We start from the raw sequence: 24,054 nt of genomic DNA, 5'->3' as shown, positions 1-24,054 counted from the left end.
TGGCTTTCAAAAGGAAATTGGATATCTGAAGAGAAACATTTTGCAGGGCTACAGGGGAAAGGCGGGGAAGTGGAACGTGCTGAATTGCTCTTGCAGAGAGCCAGCACAGACACAATGGGCTGAATGTCCTCCTTCTGTGCTCTACCAATTCTATGATTCTGTACATAAATGGTACTGTCTGATGTGTGGTACTGAGCCGTACAGATCTGGAATGACTCCTGCTTAATCACTGGTCAGTACTGACCTCAGACAGGCCTGCAGTAGTGCCTAACATTGCGGGGCTCGAGAGAGAGAGGAAAACAGTCAGCCAGAATTATGGCTCCTGATAGCTGTCCAGCCACCCCATTGCAAAGTGAGGGCAAGATTAGTCTTGGCTGTGATGTCCTCCATGAGTAGATAACCTGTTAACACTCACTGTTGAGGCTCATAGATAATTTTTTGGACTGATCTTGCAATTTTAGGACTTCCCAAAGCACTTTACAACCAATGAAGTACTTCTATAGTCACTGTTGTAATGTAGAAAACAAGGCAGCTAATTTGTGCACAGCAAGCTCCCACAAACAGCAATGAAATGAATTGCCAGGTAATCTGTTTTGGTGATGTTGGTTGAGGGATAAATATTAGCCAGGACACTGGCAGAACTCCCCTGCTTTCCTTTGAAATAGTGCAGTGGGACGTTTTACGCCCACCTCAGAGGGTAGATGGGGCCTCGGTTTAACATCTCATGATCTCATGGGACAGATGATGAAGAGTGGCCACTTCGGCAAAGTACCAGAGGGTTGCTGCACCTGTGGGACTGTACTGAGAAATAAGTCACAGCCTCGGGGAGAGGAGGGAAGAAAATGAGAGGAAATTGAAGGGAGAGTGAAATAAAAATGCGGTGAGTTGTCTCCTCACCTTGTGAGAGGCTGTTGTCTATAATAAAGTGTCTCTGTGCCTCAGGGGGGAGGACATCTTGCTTGCCATCCTTCGCCTCATGGAGTACGAGAGGGCTGCAGTGGATGCTGAGGGAGCCTTAGGCCTTGCTGCTGTGGTTGCTGGGAAACTACCAGAACTCAAAGGCAAACGGTAAGTGTTTCCTCAGAACCAGTTCAGCCAGCACTGTATATTACATGTTGTTATTGAACATTTTTCAGAAACCAGATCAAATTTCTGAATCCTTGCCCAAAAGATTCAACCCAGACCTCCAGCATAATTTTACCCAACATAATCATAGAATCAACCAGCACAGGAGGACACCATTTGAACCATTGTACCTCTGTTGGCTCTTTGAAAGAGATGTCCACTTCCATATTCTTTCCCCATAGCCCTGCATGTCTTTGCCTTTTCTAGTTCCTTTTGAAAGAGAGGCGTCTTACTCCCTAGATGTATCTGCTGTTAAAGATGACTCATGATTAAGCCAAACAGCCCAGAAGGTCATAGCTATGATTCTGATCTCAACCAGTTTGGCGTCTGTGGTTCTTACTTTTTTTGAAGAGTCTTTCTCAACTCAACTCATTGGTGTTTTTTCCCTTGAGTAGCAACTCTTACTTGTTCCACTGTGATTATTTGACTCAATCACTGCAGTGTCTGGACTGCACACTGAGGCTGGGCCAGTGCAGGGCAGATGTTGTCAAGGGGCAGGACTGCAATCGGGTCAGAAGGGAGCCAGGAGGAAGAGTCAGGCGGGCATACAGCAGGGACGAGCGAATGTTTGAAACGCAATTAGTAAGACCAGGGTGAGGAAGACAGGAGCTGAGAGAGCGAGATGCAGAGAGAGGAGCCGAGAGAGGGAGATGCAGAGAGAGGAGCCGAGAGAGCGAGATGCAGAGAGAGGAGCTGAGAGAGGGAGATGCAGAGAGAGGAGCCGAGAGAGGGAGATGCAGAGAGAGGAGCCGAGAGAGGGAGATGCAGAGAGAGGAGCCGAGAGAGGGAGATGCAGAGAGAGGAGCCGAGAGAGGGAGATGCAGAGAGAGGAGCCGAGAGAGGGAGATGCAGGGAGAGGAGCCCAGAGAGGGAGATGCAGAGAGAGGAGCCGAGAGAGGGAGATGCAGAGAGAGGAGCCGAGAGAGCGAGATGCAGAGAGAGGAGCTGAGAGAGGGAGATGCAGAGAGAGGAGCTGAGAGAGGGAGACACAGAGAGAGGGAGAGACAGAGAGAGGAGCTGAGAGAGGGAGATGCAGAGAGAGGAGCTGAGAGAGGGAGATGCAGAGAGAGGAGCTGAGAGAGGGAGACACAGAGAGAGGGAGACAGAGAGAGGAGCTGAGAGAGGGAGACACAGAGAGAGGAGCTGAGAGAGGGAGACGCAGAGAGAGGAGCTGAGAGAGGGAGACACAGAGAGAGGAGTTGAGAGAGGGAGATGCAGAGAGAGGAGCTGAGAGAGGGAGACACAGAGAGAGGGAGACACTGAGAGAGGAGCTGAGAGAGGGAGACGCAGAGAGAGGAGCTGAGAGAGGGAGACACAGAGAGAGGAGTTGAGAGAGGGAGATGCAGAGAGAGGAGCTGAGAGAGGGAGACACAGAGAGAGGGAGACACAGAGAGAGGAGTTGAGAGAGGGAGACGCAGAGAAAGGAGCTGAGAGAGGGAGATGCAGAGAGAGGAGCTGAGAGAGGGAGATGCAGAGAGAGGAGCTGAGAGAGGGAGACACAGAGAGAGGGAGACACAGAGAGAGGAGCTGAGAGAGGGAGATGCAGAGAGAGGAGCTGAGAGAGGGAGACACAGAGAGAGGAGCTGAGAGAGGGAGACGCAGAGAGAGGAGCTGAGAGAGGGAGACACAGAGAGAGGAGTTGAGAGAGGGAGATGCAGAGAGAGGAGCTGAGAGAGGGAGACACAGAGAGGAGGGAGACGCAGAGAGAGGAGCTGAGAGAGGGAGACGCAGAGAGAGGAGCTGAGGGAGGGAGATGCAGAGAGAGGAGCTGAGAGAGGGAGATGCAGAGAGAGGAGCTGAGAGAGGGAGACACAGAGAGAGGCACAGAGAGAGGAGTTGAGAGAGGGAGACGCAGAGAGAGGAGCTGAGAGAGGGAGACACAGAGAGAGGAGCTGAGAGAGGGAGACGCAGAGAGAGGAGCTGAGAGAGGGAGACACAGAGAGAGGAGTTGAGAGAGGGAGAAACAGAGAGAGGAGCTGAGAGAGGGAGACACAGAGAGAGGAGCTGAGAGAGGGAGACGCAGAAAGAGGAGCTGAGAGAGGGAGACACAGAGAGAGGAGCTGAGATTGGGAGACACAGAGAGAGGAGCTGAGAGAGGGACAGAGAGAGGAGCTGAGAGAGGGAGACGCAGAGAGAGGAGCTGAGAGAGGGAGACGCGGAGAGAGGAGCTGAGAGAGGGAGACACAGAGAGAGGGAGGCGCAGAGAAAGGGAGACGCAGAGAGAGGGAGACGCAGAGAGAGGAGCTGAGAGAGGGAGACACAGAGAGAGGAGCTGAGAGAGGGAGACACAGAGAGAGGGAGGCGCAGAGAGAGGGAGATGCAGAGAGAGGAGCTGAGAGAGGGAGACACAGAGAGAGGAGCTGAGAGAGGGAGACACAGAGAGAGGGAGGCGCAGAGAGAGGGAGATGCAGAGAGAGGAGCTGAGAGAGGGAGACACAGAGAGAGGAGCTGAGAGAGGGAGACGCAGAGAGAGGAGCTGAGAGAGGGAGACACAGAGAGAGGGAGGCGCAGAGAGAGGGAGACGCAGAGAAATGGAATTAGGAGGGATGAGAAGCCAAAGAAGGGCAGCATTAAAAAAACTAATGCACTTTTACTGTTGTCTAGTTTATCTTGGATTTTTTGGGGAAAGATTTCAAAGACCCAACATCATCAGCGAGGTCTGGTACGGGAATGAAAGATTTTTTCGAGTCTGTAAGTGGTGGAGACAAATTCTCTGCTTCTAAATGTGAGGAACTTTGATGCTGGAAGTCCAAGATTTTTCTCTTTTGCTCCCAGCCAGTACTGGTATAAAAACTTATCACATGGGTGAGATAGAAAAGGCCTTAACTCTGCCCTGTCAAGCACCCTCTGGTCAGGATACGTGCAAAGCAAAGCCTTTCTTTGTGTGTGAGTGTGGCAGGGCATTGAACCACAGATGATCCAATTGTGTGACACTCACAGTCAGAGCGGTGCCACTGGTTCGCAGGGACATGATCCTCTTGCTTAGCTCAGGGATACTGAGGATAATATTAGCACCCCCACTGCTGCCCCAGACCTGTAGCCAAACCCTGGCACCACCCTCACCAATAAATACGTTGATAATTGCTTTGGCACGGAAAGAAAGATCCTTGAACATGCAGCCATTTGTACCTAGATATTCACAGAGGCTAAACATGGGTAAAGCCCATTCAGCCCAACCAGTTCACGTCACCGTTTACCCTCCACATGAGTGAATAGTCTTAAATACTTTTACTCGCCCTGTTCCTCTATCCCTTCAACCGTTTACTTTCGTTTGTTTTTATTCGTTCGTGGGATGTGGGCGTCGCTGGTTAGGCCAGCATTTATTGCCCATCACTAATTGTCCTTGAACTGAGTGGCTTGCTGGGCCATTTCAGAGGGAATTAAAAAGTCAACCACATTGCTGTGGGCCTGGAGTCACCTTTAGGCCAGACCAGGTAAGGACAGCAGATTTCCTTCTCTATGGGACATCAGTGAACCAGATGGGCTTTTACAATAGTTTCATGGTCATCACCAGCTTTCTAATTCCAGATTTATCAACTGAATTCAAATTTCACCATCTGCCGTGGTGGGATTCGAACCCAGAGCACTAGCCTGGGCCTCTGGATTACTAGTCCAGTGACATCACCACTATTCCACCACCTCCCCGTTTAGATCCATCAACCCATCCAATCTAACCCTTGAATGTTGACCGTTTCCCCCTCAAACACTAATCCTGGAAGTGAAGGCCACAGCCTCACAACTCTCATGTCATGAAATTTCTCCTGCCCTCTGTTCAAAATCTCTTTCATTTAATCTTGTATCATTGTTCTTGACCCCCTCACCTACTGGGAACAGTCTGCTTCTGTCTACCCTGTCCCATCTTTCATTATTTTAAACATTTCTAACATATTACCCCATAATCCATATTGTTATAATGAAAAAAAAAACAATTGTCCAGTTTTTCTTTGTATTTCCTCATACTAGGTAGCATTCCAGTGAATCTACATTGTACCCACTCTAAAGCCTCAATATCTATCTTATAGCATAGAGCTCAATACTGCACACACAACTCTAACTGAGATTTTATGCTTTGCAGGATTCCAAAACTAGGGGCCATAAATATAATATAGTCACTAATAAATCCAATAAATAATTCAGGAGAAACCTTTATGCCCAGTGATTGGTGAGAAGGTGGAACTTGTTTCCAAAAGGACTGGCGCTGGAGAAACTAGATAAACACACGAGGGAGAAAGGAATAGAAGGTTATTCTGGTAGAGTTCAATGAAGAGGGGTGGGAGGAGGCTCATGTGGAGCATAAACACTGGCATAGACCAGATGGGCTGAATGGCCTGTTTGTGTGCAGTTTCTATAGACCCATCATTGCTTCCAAGCTATTATATTCAATACCTCATGACAAAACACAGAATTCCATTAGTTTTTGTTTTAACATCCTTATCAACCTGCATTTCTGCCTTAATGTCCTGCAAAGCGGTAAACCAACTTGTCAATTCTTGCCCGACACCAGGTCCACTTCCATTCAAGGTATAATTATGGACAGTTATTTTCTCTACCAAAATTCATTGGCTCCCACTTACTGACATTAAGTTATGTTCAGATGTTAGAAACCCAGCTTGGATAGTTCTTTAGGGAAATAACTGTGCTTTAAACAAAGCAGCAGGTCGGTGAAGCAGCTGAATTTAATTGACTTTGGGAAAGAGAGAGAAATTTGTAGTTTCCTTCCTGTGAGTAGAGACACAATTTCCTTCCAATACACTAGACCCTAGGTACTGAGATCAGGATTGACAATAAAAACACTGTCGGTAACATACAGAACAGTTAATTCAACCTAACGCTGCTATGAACACAGACTTGCATCAATGCAGGTCTGAGGCTACGTTATACAGCACCGACATAAGTCAGATGCCGATCTGAGTTTTGCTCTTATGTTTTAATGGGCTCTCAGTTGGATTTCTAAAGTATTTACAGCACAGAAACAGGCCATTCAACCCAACAGGCCCATGACGGCACTTATGTTCCACATGAGTCTCCTCCCAACTTTCTCCATCTAATATCATCAGCATACCTTTCTATCGCACTCTCCCTCATGTGCTCATCTAGCTTCTCCTTAACTACCAGAGAAGGTGGTGGAGGCAGGAACAGTAGCAACATTTAAGAGGCATCTGGACAGGTACTTGAATGAGCAAGGCATAGAGGGGTATGGAATTAATGCAGGCCGGTGAGATTAGTATAGATAGGCATTATGGTCGGCTTGGACGTGGTGGGCCGAAGGGCCTGTTTCTATGCTGTACGACTCTATGACTCTATGTATCTATGCTATTTGTCTTAGGATAGTGAGTTCCACATTCCAACCACTCTATTGGTGAGAAGTTTCTCTTAAATTCCCTACTAGAGTTATTAATGCTTATCTTATATTTATGGTCCCTAGTTCTGGTTTCGCCTGCATGGAAACATCCTCTCTACTTCTACCAAATCAAACCCCTTCATAATCATAAAGCCCTCTGTCAGGTCACCCCTCAATCTTCTCTTTTCTAGAGAAAAGAGCCCGAGCCTGTTCAATCCTTTCTGATAGATATAACCTCTCAGTTCTGAAATCATCCTAATAAATTTTTATTCCTCCTTCTCCAGAACCTCTGATGCAGACCAGAAATGCACACAGTACTCTGAGTGGTCTAAGCAAAGCCTTATAACAAGTTTAATCTAACTTCTCTGCATTTCAGTTCTATCGCTCCAGAAATGATCCCCAGTACTTGGCTTTTTTATGGCCTGATTCAGCCACATCACTACTTTCAGTGATCTTATATCTGTACCTCCAGATTTCTCTGTTCCTCAACCCATTTAGACATTTATTTTCCAAGCAGTATTCTTCCCACCAACATGTATTACCTCGCCCTTATCTATAATGAAGTTCATTTGACAATTACACACCCATTCTGCAAGTTTATTAATGTCTTCCTGTATTTTATCACAATTCCCCTCTGTATTAACTACAGCATGACCTTCCCCTTGGAATCTGTTTTCTATTGTGCCCTTTCACGAGTGGAAACAGTTTTTCCCCATCCACTCTGTCCAGACCCCTCATGATTTTGAATACCTCTATCAAATCTCCTCTCAGCCTTCTCCTCTCCAAGGAAAACAGCCCTAACTTCTCCAATCTATCTTCATAACTGAAATTCCTTATCCCCGGAACCATTCTCGTTAATCTTTTCTGTACACTCTCCAACGCCCTCACGTCTTTCCTAAAGTGCAGCGCCCAGAATTGGACGCAATACTCCAACTGAACTAGTGTCTTATACATGTTTGACATAACCTCCTTGCTCTTATACTCTATGCCCCTATTAATAAAGCCCAGAGTACTATATGCTTTATTAACCGCTGTCTCAACCTGTCCTGCCACCTTATGCACATACACACCCAGGTTCCTCTGCTCCTGCACCCCCTTTAGCATTGTACCCTTTATGTTATATTGTCTTTCCATGTTCTTCCTACCAAAATGAATCACTTCACATTTCTCCGCATTGAACTTCACTTGCCACTTGTCTGCCCATTCCACCAACTTGTCTATATCCTTTTGAAGTTCTACACTTTCCTCCTCATAGTTCACAATTGTTCCAAGTTTCGTATCATCTGCAAATTTTGAAATTGTGCCCTGTACACCAAGGTCTAGGTCATTAATATAGATCAGGAAAAGCAAGGGACCCAACACTGACCCCTGGGGAACTCCACTACAAACCTTCCTCCAGCCTAAAGAACATTCATTAACCACTACTCTGTGTTTACTGTCACTCAGCCAATTTCGTATCCATGTTGCTACTGTCCCTTTTATTCCATGAACTATAATTTTTCTCACAAGTCTGTTGTGCAGTGCTCCACCAGGGAGATGTTTGTTTCTCCGGAGAGGATGCTGATTGACTGCATCACTATCAAATGCCAGGGTCAGAGTTATGACCTTTAGCATACTAGACTTACCTCTGTGCCTGGGTCACTGATGTGACCAGTAGGACATTTCACATTTGCACTACTCGGGGCAGCACTGTGGCCAGTAGGAGAATGGCCTCTCTTCACCACTAGGGGCAGCACTGTGGCCAGTGGGAGAGTGGCCTCTCTTCACCACTAGGGCCAGCACTGTGGCCAGTAGGAGAGTGGCCTCCCTTCACCATCAGGAATGGAGTGATTGTTTGGACTGGTCGCAGAATTCCAGCCCCTGAGCGCAAGATTATAACCCTGTTTCAGATAGACCAGGCAGATGGAGACTGGGGCATGCAAGAGGATAATTGCATCAGGTGGGTGGACGTGGATCCCACACCCCCTCATCATAAGGGTGTGGGAGCCCATAAAACCCTCCCGGGCATATAGGTCTAACCAGTCAATCGACTGCTATAGAGATGGTCAAGGGAGTGTTCAGATTGACACCTGTCAGATTGTTAATCAGCCTGCGTAACCTCCCACTACCTCACACTGCTTTCCAAGAGAAAAATGAGAGGATATGAAAATGATGACACCAAAGGCAGCTCTGTGGCCAATGGGAAATTGGATACTTCTTAAGAGGTTATTTTCTTATTTTCCCCAGTTTATTGTAGTTTTATTTGTCCCACTCCTCTCCTTAGTCACCCACTGAAGAGTCCTCCATTGCTTGAAGCGATATTGATTGACCTGTACCACTGTAATATGTTATCTTGCCAGCTCATTGCAGCACTCTGGATTCCCTGAAGAAATACAGCAAATACAGCCAGCAGCTCGGAAGCCATCTGCACATTTAGTCCCCTTCTGGTTAGGATTTAAGGATTCTGACAGCTTAAGCTGCATGCTTGATCCAGATGTTTGCTGAGTGGTCACTGGTTCTCTCTTCCAGAGTGGTCATTGCTCTGTGCAGTGGGAATCTGGATGTTGCCCTGATGCGTCAGTGTCTGGATAGGGCCTTGGTCCTGGACAACAAACTGTGTAAGTTCTCCCTCCAAATGGCCGACTGTGCTGGAGATGTCGCAAAATTACTGGAGATACTTGCTCGTGAAGAAGCACGGTGAGTACAGAGAAAGCACCAGAATTATTTTATAGATGTGGTTAGCTCTTTATGTTTTATCATGACTGGGTGTAGTGGTTATATTACTGCTAATCCGGAGGCCTGGACTAAAAATCCAGAGAGGCGAGGTCAAATCCCGCCTTGGACACCAAATTGAATTCTGTTTTTTTTTTCCCCAAATCTAGAAATAAAAATCTGCAATCAGTAAAAATGACTCTGAAGTTGTCAGATTGTCATAAAAATCCATTCACTCATGTCCTTTAGGGAAGGGAACCTGCCATCCTTATCCGGTTTGACTTGTCCGTGACTCCAGTCCCTAACCCAATATGGTTGACTCTTAACTGCCTGCCAGTTGCCTAGCAACCGACACAGGCAGGATCGGAAAGGCTCCTTTGCTGATGTGTGTGACTGAGTTATCCAGATCGTGTATGTCTCAGGTTTGAACTGTGGTTTGCAGTGTTGTCTCCCGGGGTACTTCCGGGAAGAATAATCCAGGGTTCCTAGCTAACCAGCGTGCCTCCATGGAAAGTACATTTGCATGGATTCCAGAGAGGGTATGGTCAGGTTCAGCTGTATTACCCTTACAGTCCAATAGTGTGCCAACACATACTGTGCAATCTCATGTCTGAAGAGAGGACACAATAGAGATAGTGAATCTCTGCCAATGCTTAGAGCTTTGCACAAAAATAGCCAAAAGAAGTAGAGAGAAAAAATAGAGGCACTGAAGAAGTTTTTTTATATATAAGATACAAAAATGACTTGCATTTATGTAGCTCTTTTAACGTAGCAAAACATCCCAAGAGTTTAGGGTCAAGGCATGATCACCAATGGTGCAGTGATTAAAATCGGGGACGTGCAAGATGCTAGAATTGGAGGAGCAGATATCTCAAAGTCTTATAGGGTGGGAGGAGGCACAGAGATAGGGAGGGGCGAGGCCAGGGAGGGATTTGAAAACAGGGATGAGGATTTTAAAATTCCGACATTGCTTACATGCAAATACATAGATATAACAGCAAAGAAGGAGGCCATTCGGCCCATCGAGTCCATGCCAGATGAATAAAATTTCTTGGTAAAGTAACTACAGATTTAATTTGAACTATGAAATTCATAGCCGATGTTCCGTCAATTAATATGCATTTCATTTCAGACTAAATCATTTATTCATGGCTCTCAATGCAAACTGCTCTTGAGAACTTCAAATTATATTCTATCTACTCACCACGAGTGAAGTGCCCAATTACACAATACTACACATCTAGTTTTCAGTACTGATCAACACTCGCTGATTTTTTTTTCTAGTGAGTGTATTTGTGCATGCTTAACTGGGAGCCACTGTAGGTCAGCAAGCACAGGGGTGATGGGTGAACAAGATTTGGTGTGAGTTACGATAAGGGCAGCAGAGTTTTGGACGAGCACAAGTTTATGTAGTCTATACACACGTAGATGCAGACACAGACAGACACACTTCCATATGGATGTTTGCAAATGGTGGACAACTGTACAGTATGGACACATCATTACACTCAAAAATATTTTACATTATAAAATATACAAGCAGCGCTCTGAAACAACAGAAAGTCGCAGATTCCTGACGATGGACAGCCATCAATGTCCCGAGGTCTATTTATTTAGTATTTTACACCTTAAAAAGGGAGACAGTCCTGTAAAGCTTATCACAAGCGAAGTTACCAGTACTGAATTACAAGGAGCTGATTGCAGTTAAGTTTCTTCAGCGCCTAAAGGCCATGAAATGTTTTCACTCTTCAGGAAAGATGTGGGAAATAGCTGCTAGTAAAGAAGTTTTTTATATATAAGATATAAAAATGTAAATATGTATTCTTATTTTACAGTTGCCTGTTGCTTGTGATTGGCTGTATTGCCAGGTTTCACTGTATACATGTGAGTGAGTGTGTGTGTGTGTATTACATACACTTTTTATATCATATATAAAAAAAATATTTTTAGCAGCCATCTGCTGGCCGTTTTAGAGGAATAATTCTTGCAGCTGGGTGTAATATTACCACTGGACCAATGATGCCCATTTACATACAACATGGCTAAAATTACGTACAGTACATGACCATTTGCAAAAACCGGGCAATTCCCTAGGTGCCCGTAATTCACAGGTTTAACTGTACTTGGGTCCATCAGCTGAGCCTTTTTCTTAATGTGAGCCACCTGGTCTGATCCCATTTCCCTGCTTGCTCCCAATACTCTTTCACATTCCTTTTCTTCAACTACTTTCCTCCTTTAAAGAAAATTTATGGACTCTGACTCTCGTTTTTTTTAATTTTTTTAATTTTTATTCTGTTCACTCTATTTTCTCTCTCTCACTCTCTCCCTTTCTTGCCTTAGGGTGTTGGATATTTCTCAGGAACGGTCATTTGTCACCTCAGATATCTTCAGCGTTAAGGTAAGAAAGAATCAAAAATTGAGATAAATGAATTTGGTATTTTGCTGTCAAAAGTACTTTCATTAATAGTTACTGACTGGGAGAATGCAGTGCATGACGGCACTTGGATTGAAATTCAGAACTCATTGGAAAGAATGCATGGTTTCTCCCCATTGGGCACTGGGTAATGTGCATATATCATCCATCCACCCCCAGGACCAAATGAACTCAAACCCGAGGAAATTTCTATGGGATAGAGACTCAGTCAAATACCAATGGCGTGAGTTGGAACCAATTTTGCTGGGGATTCAGAAACTGCTTTGGGTGCCTTGGTGGACTGTCATTAACCTTTCAGTTATTTCATACAGAACATCCCAATAAATCAAATCAGGACAGAAGTGTATGTATATTATAATATGCAAGCAATTGTTCAGTGTTTGTTGGGTAAGGGCATCAAGGAATATGGAGCTTTGGCAGGCAAATGGAGTTGAAATACAGATCAGCCATGATCTAATTGAAAGGCGGAGCAGGCTCAAGGGGTTGAATGGCCTATGGTTGTTCCTATGTGTTAAGGGTGCTACTGGGGAAACAAGGACAATTTGAAAGCTCTGTCAGCATGAATATAACTCAGGCAGACAATGGATGTTGTTTCCATGGAAGGCTGTTTCTATGAAGAGCACAGGCAGTTGAATATCAGCAGCTCTAGATGTGTGCTCGCACGCTGACACACATCAGCACTTGTCACTTGCTGGGAAATCTCACTCGGTTGTGTCACATGCAGGGAAAGGCAATGTTGCACTGGGTCAGCAGGGGGTGCACTTGGGGGAGAGTGGAGCCGGAAGAGGTAGGAAAGGTTGATACATACATTCCCAACCCTTCACCCCACCATTGGAGGCCCTGCCTTCAACTGCCTGAGCTCCCCACTCTCAGATTCCCTCCTTTAACCTCTCTGCATCGCCATCTGCCTCTCCTCCTTCAAGACCTCGGCTGAAACCTACCACTTTGAGCAAGTTTTCAGTCACTCCTCCGAACATCTCCTTCAGCTCAGCGTCTTTTTTTTTCTTACACCTCCATGTTGTACCTTGGAAAGTTTTTCTACATTAATGATTCTGTGTAAAGGCAAATTGTTGTTATTGCATAGGGGAAATTTTGCTCTGCATTTCACTCGTGCTATACCTGACTTGGGAATGCTTAAACAGGCAACCAAAGGGAACCTTAGCCTGCGTTGAACCCATCCTGTATGTGACCTGACTCTGGGGGTGCTGGGACTGCAGCCGGTAGTTCATTGCCTCAGTCTGCATCCCACAAGACCAACCTTAGCTCCAAGTAGTAGCATCCCCTTAATGCTATTCAAGACTATCCTTTAAGGGCCATTTCCATGCTATTTTCCAGGCTTCTGGCAAGCAATGACCTCCAACACAATGTCTGTACTGACCACATCACATACAGTCTCCACACTGACCTACCCCCATGCAGTGTTCACGCTGACCACCCTATTGTCTCTATCCTCTGCTAAGCTGTTCTTAGGACAATTGCCTCATTGCTGGATTAAACCCCAAATCAGAACACCAAGATCTGTTAGAATCAGCAATTTTAGATCTCAACAAATGAATGAGAACAATCTTACAGTCGACCCTTCATGGTCTGTAGGCATGGCCCGGCTTAGACACTGCTGTTTTGTACACATGTCTTGTGTTTGGGATAGAAATGCAATATTGTACCAATGTGCCTCCTGGCTTGCTGTAGTCATGTGACCTCTACCATGAGGTACTCTGACTGCAGGCAGCCATTACAGTCAATTTCAATAAATACTGAGTATACACCAGACTGATGTCCTGTCAGCTTGTAACATGGTGTCAGAGTGGAGCTGAGATAAAGTGGTGAAGAAGCACAGCTACGGGACAAAGGCCACAGGAATGCTAAAAGCCACAGGAAGCCACAGAAAAGGAACAAAGAAACAGCTGAAAGCAGAGGGTAAGACAATGGCTGCAAATTGTCCTCTGCCTGCGCCAGTTGAAATGAAAGGTAATATGAAACAGAACTGGCAGTTTTTCCACTCGCAATGGCAAAATTACGAAATTGCGACAGATTTCATTAACAAACCAGAGCAACTGCAAGTAGCTACACTTTTATCACTGTTGGGGAGAGACTGTTACAAAATGTATTCCACCCTAAATCTCTCTGAAGAACAAAAAAAACGGGGAGCAGAAATTTTGAAAGTCTTGAAGGCATGCTTTGAGCCGCAAGAGAATGTAATTTATGAAAGGTATGTGTTCAATATTAGGGCCCAAAGTGAAAAAGAGTTCATTGATCAATATGTGACTGCATTAACACAGCTCGCAGAATCCTGTGTATTTGTGCAACTGAAAGATGATCCAATTAAAGACAGGATTGTATTAGGCATAAGAGATCCTGCAGTGAGCGCATGACTACTGAGAGAGGGGAAATTGACTCTCAGGAAAGTGATCGACATGTGCAGAAGCGCTGAGGTTGTAAATCAGCAGCTAGAGCATATACATGGCAGAACAGACTAGGCCTTGCATTATGCTGATAGACATTCCAGGCTGAAAGGGCAGAAAGATCACAGACAAAGGGCAGGACATCAAGCACAGGAAAAGAAGGCAAGTCCAGCGTGGAGAAAGCAGTGTTCTCACTGCAAGAAGATGAATCATTTTGCACACAAATGTTTGGCTAGAAGGAAGCACAACAAGCAGGTACAGGTGGCCACTGGAGAGATATCAGCCGAAGATTCTGACGAATCATTATACAACATACAACGGGTTGCTTTAGACTGGTCGATCGGTGATAAGTGGCGTGTGACTGTTGGAATAATGATTGCAGAAGGAGAATATCAAGCCAACATAAAGTGCCAGATAGACACTGGTGCATCATGCAACATCATGACCTTCACAGACCTGTGTGAAGTGGCTCAACATGGCAATTCAAAAATGAAGCCCTTGACAGTAAGGTTGAGGCTATAGGATGGCACCATACTCGTGTCAAGAGGACAGTTACTCTGAAAGCCCAATGCAATGACAAGAACAAAGACCTGGACTTCCAAATCATAGATGGGGAAGCAAAAACCACTCATCTCAGCAGAAGCAAGTCTAAAGCTTGGACTGGTAACCCTCAACGTGCAAAAAGAGAAAACCCAGGAGATGGCCCACAGGAGCGGACGCCGGCGCTGGAACGAGAACGCCTTTGCCAGTCGCAAGGTGATGCGAGTCATACAGGTGGCGAGGAAGAGGAAGTTCTGGCAGTTGTCTGCTCAGGCGCCCGAGGTGGAGGTTGTGGGGAAGGAGCACTCGGATTCCGCAGAGCGGGCAGACAAAATCAAGGTGAAATGGCGGAAAGCCAAATTTCATTTTGACAAAACTGCCGAACCTTTGCCAGAATTGAGCATTGGAGAGTCAGTCAGGGTACAAGCCTTTAACATGCTCAACAAGAGTCAGCCCAAGTGGCAACTTGGGACCTCTACAGAGCAGTTGTCACCTCGATCGTATGCGGTAGAAGTTGAAGGACCAGAGATACCGTCACAACTGCAGGCACACACGCACAACTGGAGAAGCTGTTCCTTCACGGCAGGCGGCCAATCAGGAAGATGAGAACTCACCAACTGCACAGACCACAGAACAACCATCAGCCCCAGAAGTCCACAGCACCCCAACAACAGAGATGGAGCAACAACAGTTACTGCGGCAACAAGTGACAAGGGAACGACACTCGCCGGAGAAGGAAAATCAACCAGATGAGCAACCGACGACAACGCGCACGCGCACCATTAAGAGACCAGCACAACTTAATGACTATGTGTGCAATGCATGCGCAGAGACTGACAAGAATGACAAACTACTAATGCATGAGAATAGTTGTGTGAATAGTGGGTAACGTGGGGAACTCACAATGTCAATGATAATGCATGCAATTTTTTTGTATGAAAAGGGGGATGTTTCGTATAGAAATGTGGCTCCTGGTTAGCCATAGTCATGTGACCTCTACCATGAGGTACTCTGACTGCAGGCAGCCATTACAGTCAGTTTCAACAAAGACTCACTACACACCAGACTGGTGTCCTGTGAGCTCGTAACATCTTGTGACTGGCCAGAGGTCTAGTACCCAGCCAGTGATGGTGCTCTGCCCTATTAGTTTAGGAATACTGTGTAGCATAGTTGGGCCTGAGGACAGGAATGGAAATTATTTTGGTACATATTCTGTGAAAAGTTCCCCAAAGAAAATTAAACCCATTCATCATAGACTGGGGAACTTCTCCTGATCAAAATTCAGAATGAAATAATTTCAAACTTTAAAAAGCAATTCTCCAAGGTTGATCCTTTAAATCTGTCACGCTTCTATTTTGAGCAGCCTAACTGCAGGAAGACTACTGAGACAGTTATGAGAGAGCCTCATTAATTATCAATTGACTTACTGTTCGACATACAAGCACTGCTGTTGCTTAGAGGAAATAGTGCAAAAGTAAGCTGAAATGAAAGGGCCTATTCCAGGGTAGATGAACAAACACTACCGATCCCATGGAGTCTCAGGGGGAAATCTCCCAGACAGGTCTGGGTTTGATAGATTCTGGTCTGCTCGGCCTAGCTCCTTCAAAAGATTTCATATCCACCAGTTACTTACCTGCCGAATCCATATATAGTCTGATATAGTGTAATTGGCCCCTCCGTAACTAGACACTAAATTTGCTTTCTCTCAGATGACTCATTGATTCTATAAAACATGAGGAGACCTGAGGCCCACAGCCAAAGCAAACATTTCCATCTCTCCCTAGAGCTTAAATCAAATATTAGGAGCAGGCCTTCCTGCTGCACAAGCTGGGAGTTCCTGCACTCTGAAATCTCTGTGCCATAGAATGTTCGAAAATCCAGCAATCAAAAGAGAATGAATTGTCAAACAGGGAAATTTGAACAAAGCTGGAAATGTACAGCTTCTGAAACAAGTTAATCTCGGCTAATGTTTGGGGTCTGAACCTGCAGGCGATGCTTGGAGTTACCCTAATTCTGGCACCTTTGTTGTTTGGGTCCCAGCCTCAGCTGGGAGTGGCATAACTTTAATAAAATAAGAAGTTACAGCCAAACCCTAAAGAGACCACATTGACTAATGTTATGAATAGTTCTACATTGGAGTTCCAATAAAAACTGTCATTGTATTCCGACCATCTGGGGGAGCAGAGTTAGTACAACTGTACTAAAAGCAAAATACTGCGGATGCTTGAAATCTGTAATAAAAACAAGAAATGCTGGAAACACTCGGCAGGTCTGGCAGCATCTGTGGAGAGAGAAGCAGAGTTAACGTTTCAGGCCAGCGACCCTTCTTCAGAACTTATTAGTACAACTGTAGGCTGCTTTGAATCAAATCTCCATTTCACCTGGACAATGAGATCACAGCTTATGGACAGGGATGGATGGTGTCCATATGGTGGTTTCCAGTCCTACCAGAGCAACAATTAAATAATGACAAGAGGGGCCTTACCACTGGCAGGGTAAAGTGGCATTTGTGAGGAGCCATTTTTCCCCATACCAATGTGGGCATGCAGAGCTAATGGATTAGGTCGACGTTCTGGACTATTTAACTGACTATCATTTGCAGACTAACACACTCACTGAGCTACTGACATGGCCAGTTATAAACTAAGACATTCACTGTGACACTGATACACTAACGCCCTCATTTTCATTGTGGGTAACTTGCCAGTAAGTCAGTAAAATCTCTAAGGGTAAACTTTGCACGAGTTTTGCTGAACATCAGACAAGCAGAACCCAATGACCTTGCGGATCCTGTAAAATTCCCATGGGGACCACAGTTTGAAAACCCATGAGGTGCAGGCAAACACATTCGCCAGAGAGGCCTCATATGACAGTCCATCCACTTGTGACGCCTTGCATTCAATGAATGTTCCTTTGCTCTTTGCCGTTCTCACCAGTTCTATTTTTACTGTTTTTGAACCATGGATTGTTGCAGTTTTGCAATACCCAGAGGGTGGATGTGGAGTGTTGCCAGCTTGCGTTTCCCCTCACACTGACCAGAATTTGGCTGCCACTCACTCACTCTGAAACAACACACAACACTGACATGTTCTCATATTGTGATTAGCCACAGACGGGATTATGCTGTTAGCATCTGGAGTGGGAATGATCTGCAGGTTCAGTGCCAAAGTTACGCCTGCAGCTGGCCACCATTTTATAAAATCTTCCTGAGAAAAGTGAATCACTGCTCTGATTCCTTGCTTCCACCATTTTGAGTTTCCTGCAGGTTCTTAGAGGTGATATTACTTTCCTGAACTGTGACCAAGAGACATACAGTACATTCAACCTAGAGTTACTCCTGCTGAGGTGGGTGTGAACTTGTATAATGTCTAATACTGGTGAGAATGTGTGCTGTAACAGGGACCTTTTTTTTCATAGAGAGATACAGCACTGAAACAGGCCCTTCGGCCCACCGAGTCTGTGCTGACCAACAACCACCCATTTATACTAATCCTACACTAATCCCATATTCCCTATCACATCCCCACCACCTACCTACACTAGGGGCAATTTACAATGGCCAATTTACCTATCAACCTGCAAGTCTGGCTGTGGGAGGAAACTGGATCACCCGACGGAAACCCACGCGGTCACAGGGAGAACTTGCAAACTCTGCACAGGCAGTACCCAGAACTGAACCCGGGTCGCTGGAGCTGTGAGGCTGCAGTGCTAACCACTGAGCCACTGTGCCGACCTTGTGTGATGTTTATTACTGTTGGGTCTGTGCGCTATAGCAGGAACTTTGAATTGTATAAATATCGCAGTAAGGGCACTGGAAGTGTTTGGACCTCTGGACCTCTGAAAGACGGGTCAGATTATTTTCTAACTGTTGAGAAGCTAGGAATTGTTGGGGAGCAGAGGGGGTCCATGCACAGAAATCATTAAAAGCTGGTGGACAGGTCCAAAAATTAATTATAAAGGCAAATGGAATATTAGCCTTTCTATCAAGGGGGCTGGTAGAAGTTATTCTACAGTTAGATAAAGCTCCACCTGGACTAGTGGTTCAGTTCTTGGCACTGTGCTTCAGGAAAGGTAAATTGGCCTTGGAGGGTGTGCAGTGCAGATGCACCAGAGTAATTTCAGGGTTTACAAGGTTTAAATTATCAGGGCAGGTTGCATAGAATCGGCTTGAATTTCCTTGCATATGGAAGATTAAGGGGGATCTAATTGATGCGTTTAAAATGATTAAAGTACTCTTGATTATTAACATTAAACAAGTGTCCAGTGGTAATTAAAGATCTGAAATGTAAGATGCAAAAAAATGAGTTAAAAAACTATTCGCAACATGTTTCCCTGGACTATTTCTGCCACTGCATTGATTACTGTGTAAACTGGGGATTGGGTGTTTCGAAAGCTATGTTTGGTAGTGGCACCAAGTAAATACACATCCCATCAGATTTCAACACGTGTAGGTGTTTTATCTGTTCTCTATTTCTCTGGCAAAAAAGATTCAATGGTTTAATTCAATCAGTCAAAAAGAGAAAGGTGTGAATATGGAATTTGCTACCACAGGGAGTAATTGAGGCGAATAGTATAGATGCCTTAGGAGGCCCAAAAGAAAGAAAGAAAGAAAGAAGATAAGCATATGAGGAAGAAAGGAATAGAAGGATATACTGATAGTTAGATGAGGAAGGATGGGAGTAGGTTTGAGCGGATTGTAATTGACGGCATGGACTGGTTGGCCCAATTGGCCTGTTTCTGTGCTACATATTCTACGTTAAGGATTTGATAGGGTAGATAGAGAGAAACTATTTCCTCTGGTGGGAGAGCCCAGAACAGGGGGGCATAACCTTAAAATTAGAGTGAGGCCATTCAGGGGAAATGTCAGAAAGCATTTCTTTCACACACAATTTAGGGCAAATCTGGAACTCTCTTTCCCCACCCCCCCCCCCCCCAAAAAAAAGCTGTTGAGGCTGGCAGTCAATTGAAAAATTCAAACTGAGATTGATAGATTTTTTGTTTTAGGTAAAGCTATTAAGGGAAATGGAATGAAAATGGGTCGACAGTTAAGATACAGATCAGCCATAATCTAATTGACTGGTGGAACAGGCTTGAGGGCCTGAATGGCCTCCTCGTGATCCAATATTCTTAATATACTGAAGGCAAGCATGCGTAGACATCTTGAGAATTCCAGACCTTCATGTCAAGGCCAATTTAATGGCTTAAGCTTTGATGTGCCAACATCTCTGAGCAGCTTATTCTGATCCTCCCATCTCTCACTGTAGCATACAGTAAATTAGTTACGTAACACTCCCAAGATATTATGAGTACATGTACAATAGAGTTGGATACTTTCTTGGCAAGGTGCCTCTATAAGATACTGCTTGATCCATGGACAGGAGATAAGCTTTGCAATTCAAGTTTCTGCATCACATTATTCAGTCTGTGTTCAGACAGCCAATGGACTAATATTATTCATAATATTACTATCCATGTATATCCAATTATGTATTCTATGAGTCTTCTTGGTGGTTTTCAAAACAACCCCCATATCTGATGCAGCAGGTTCCATTTTCCTGTGAACTTGCAGCCAGAGTGTTTATAGTTAATGCTAAGCCTGGACTTCAGATCCCGAGTCTATGCTGAGTTAGCTGAGGTCAGGTAGTGTGGCAGTAGTGCAGGTACGGCCGTAGACTGTATTACCTCTGGGATAGGAAGGATAAATCAGGAAAGGTTTCCGCTCCCAACACAGCGCCCCTGCTGGAAGTGCACGTCAGTGGAGTTTGGATGACACCTGTATCTGACTTCCAAACATAGGAACAACCCCTCTAGTCTGTTCAGCCATTCATTTACGTCATAACTGACCTCAACTCCACATACCCACCTCTGCTCGATATCTCTTAATATTTATGCGGAACAAAAAAAGTTACTTCACTGTGAGGATGTCCACAGTCGAATTGCAAGCCAGCAGGCTCTGTGCCACACAAACAATGGTTGCTTAGATATTGAGCAGAACGGATACCCAAACCAAGACAGTTGGTCTTCTTGATCACCGGGAGGGAAGAAGGACACTCCAGCACTTATCATCATCGCTGCTCCATGGCCTCGTCCCTTCCTGTCCCTGTAACCTTCTCGAGCCCTATAACCTTCAGAGATCTCTGTATTCCTCCAATTCTGGCCTCTTGTACATCCCCGATTTTCATTGCTTCACCATTGGCAGCCATGCCTTCAACTGCCTGAGCCCTAAGGTCCTCCCTAAAACCTCTCCAACTCTCTACTTCCCTCTCCCTTCCTTTCAGATGCTCCTTAAAACCAAGCTCCTTGACCTGTTCTAATATCTCCTTATGTGTCTCGGCGTCAAATTTTGTTTGATAATGCTCCTGTGAAGCACCTTGGGGACATTTTTACTGTATTAAAGGTGCTATTTAAATGCAAATTGTTGTTTTGTTCTTGTAATGGTATCATCTACCTTCTCCCAATGTCATTCCTCGTTTCTATCCCATCCTTGAATGATGCTTTTCAGCAGTTTCTACATGGCACCAAAGCCATATGTCACAGACCATGCAATGTCTGAGATTCTTCTGAGTGCTATGTTCCTTTACCTTGGCCAGCTCAAAGGGAAGAAGGTAACATCTTAAATTGAAGCATGTCAAGTCATCAAGTCCCAGTGGGTAACTTACAATCCCAAACACTTTCTTGGCGTTGGAGACTTCTGAAGCGGAAGATCGCTTTAAAATGGGGAATACAAAAATGTTTTTTAAAAACTGTGCAGTGATGAGTTATGGAGTTGTATTTTAAAAGTTGGGTCTCGGTTTCTGTCCCGACCGAAACTGACTGTAAGCATGCACAGTATTGTTATGCAGCTTACGCCCTTGTGTTTATTTCCGTAAAATTATGACCTCTGGGGTGCAATGCCCGGCCCTTTGATTAAATTAATGAACCGGAAAATAGATTTGGTTTAATTCCAATACACACAACGTGGGGCTGTAAAGCACAGACAGCAGAATCTCCTAAGAGTACTGAAGTTAGGTGAACATTAAATTTAGTTAGATGGATGCTCTACTTTCTTTTTAGATTTAGATTTAGAGATACAGCACTGAAACAGGCCCTTCGGCCCACCGAGTCTGTGCCGACCATTAACCACCCATTTATACTAATCCTACACTAATCCCATATTCCTACCACATCCCCACCTGTTCTTACATTCCCCTACCACCTACCTATATAAGGGACAATTTATAATGGCCAATTTACCTATCAACCTGCAAGTCTTTTGGCTGTGGGAGGAAACCGAAGCACCCGGAGGAAACCCACGGAGACACAGGGAGAACTTGCAAACTCCACACAGGCAGTATCCAGAATTGAACCTGGGTCGCCGGAGCTGTGAGGCTGCGGTGCTAACCACTGCACCACTGTGCCGCAGTTGGGTTTGCAGGAACTCTGTGTAAAGTTGATGGACTGTGACGCTGAAAGAGTTACCATTCAAAACCCTCTGAACTCCTGTTATAGTGACACAAACTGCCCATCTCACTGTCGTTTTTGACTGACACGGTGCTTTTAGCACAATGAATCTTTTCGAACTGGGCAAGCTGATATTTGGATTTTTTTTTTTGTTGCTTGAAATCAAATCAAAAAATCAAATCAACCAACATCACTGAAAACAGATAACTAGTCATTTATCTCAATGCTGTTAGTGGGAGCTTGCTGTGCGCAAATTGGCTGCCGCATTTTCCTGCATTACAGCTTCAAAAGTGCTTAATTGTTCATAAAGTGCTTTGGGATGTCTCTGAGGTTCGGAAAGGCACTATATAAAGTTCTTCCTTGCTTTATTCCACATTCAAAAAAACGTACGCAACACTCAGTAAGATGAGAGGCACACAGCACAATCAGTATAACTTCTGTCTGTGCACTGCTACAAAAATAAAGAACACACGACCACAAGCCTACTCCAGTCAGCTGTCTAACCCAGCTTAAAAGCATGATCTCTCTGTATCCTGTCCTACCTCGCAGACCAGCGAGTCGCTGCCCACTTCTGCTTGACTGTCTCTTGGCGTCTCTGTTCTGATTCTTTAAAAGCCTGTCTCACAGAAATTACAACAGGTTGCCAAGACAAGAGTGCGTAGCGTCTTTCCAAATGATCAGGGTGACTAACAGATTGCCCCTTGCTTGGGAGAACATCCTCCCTCATTGCGACCACCAATCATCTGCCTGCTAATCCACACTTCAGCCTGGGAAAGAACCCTGAACCGTGAGAAGAGACCCTACAAGTAACCTCAGTGACCCCACCTTATGATGCTTGTCCAGGAGCTGTGCGTATGTGAAGGTAGGACACGTCTTGGCTATGATGCTTCTCGCAGTTGGATAGCCTGCTGCTCCTGACTCTTACATGAAGAATGGCCATGTGAGTGAGAGTAAGTGGAACCATATCACAGTATGAGTGAGCACCTTTAGGATGGGAAGGGAACGAAATGGAAGCGGGGTTCAAGTGGTCTCTTCCACTTCCTCCACCCCATGATTGCCTTCAGCCCGCTAGACCCTAAGCTATGAAATTCTCTCCCTAAATCTCTCCACCTCTCTGTCTTCTTTTAAGACATTCCTTAAAACCAACCTCTTTGACCAATCTTTTGGTGACATTTGTCCTAATATCTCCTTTATTTGTACTTCTTTCAGTTTAGTATACTGTACTCTCTGCTCACAGTGCAGTCTCCTCTACATTGGGGAGGCCAAACGCAGACTGGGTGACCGCTTTGCAGAACACCTCTGTTCAGTCCGCAAGTGTGAGCCTGAGCTTCCAGTCGCCTGTCCTTCCAATTCTCTGCCCCACTCCCACTCTGACCTCCTGCCTTCCACCCTCCCCTCTCCCTTTCCCTGCCTCTGCGCTCACTTAAAACCTGTTACAGCTTTTTCCAGTTCTGATGAAAGGTCATTGACTTGAATCGTTAACTTTGTTTCTCTCTCTACAGATGCTGCCCGACCTTCTGAGTATTTTCAGCATTTTCTGCTTTTATTTCTCAACGTTAAATTTTATTTAAATTTTATGTCCAATTAAGCTCCTGCGAAGTGACTTGGGATGTTTTCCGGGATGCTATATGAATGCAATTTGTTGTTGCAGAATGAGGTCACGGCCCATGTTGATTGTGTTTTTTGCAGGTCACCTGTGTTATCGAGGTCCGAGATAGAGCACAAGCACTCCAGTTGCAGAGGACCCTGAGTGAGCGTTATCCCACATTGACCTGGCTGGAACAGTAAGAAGTCTGAAGACTGGAGCTGATAAAGGAAAGTGGGTTTCACTGGAGGAGCACAGTGGGGAAAGAACAACATGAAGCACACATTACATTTTTCACGTAGTTTAGGTAGCTCTCAGGCGGCCAGTCACCTGTGGTGAGTTGATCAAGGCAAAGCCATCAAGCCAATCATACCAGGCTTCACTTCCATTAGGTGTCAAGGCCCACACCAGATTTGAACATAAAATTCAGGCTAACACTCCAGTGCATTACTGAGGGAGTGCTGCACTATCAGAGGGACCATCTTCTGTTATGAGA

The 24,054-nt window shown here is 45.1% G+C and overlaps 1 protein-coding gene across 1 annotated transcript in view; it reads left to right on the top strand.

Moving 5' to 3' along the window:
• The window catches only part of LOC137355349 (L-threonine ammonia-lyase), a 40,980-nt gene extending 17,174 nt beyond the window's left edge, over positions 1-23,806 (top strand). Inside the window, exons 8-11 of the mRNA XM_068020343.1 lie at positions 943-1,068; positions 8,975-9,142; positions 11,498-11,555; positions 23,663-23,806. Of these exons, the coding sequence (XP_067876444.1) occupies positions 943-1,068; positions 8,975-9,142; positions 11,498-11,555; positions 23,663-23,761 (451 nt within the window). The 3' untranslated portion in view covers positions 23,762-23,806. The remainder of the gene's footprint in view (positions 1-942; positions 1,069-8,974; positions 9,143-11,497; positions 11,556-23,662) is intronic.
• Positions 23,807-24,054: the final 248 nt, after the last annotated feature.

This window comes from Heterodontus francisci, chromosome 42 (assembly GCF_036365525.1).
Source record: "Heterodontus francisci isolate sHetFra1 chromosome 42, sHetFra1.hap1, whole genome shotgun sequence".
Lineage (NCBI taxonomy): Eukaryota > Metazoa > Chordata > Chondrichthyes > Heterodontiformes > Heterodontidae > Heterodontus > Heterodontus francisci.
Note: the sequence above shows the minus strand (reverse complement) of the source record. Positions and strands in the feature narration are given on the sequence as shown.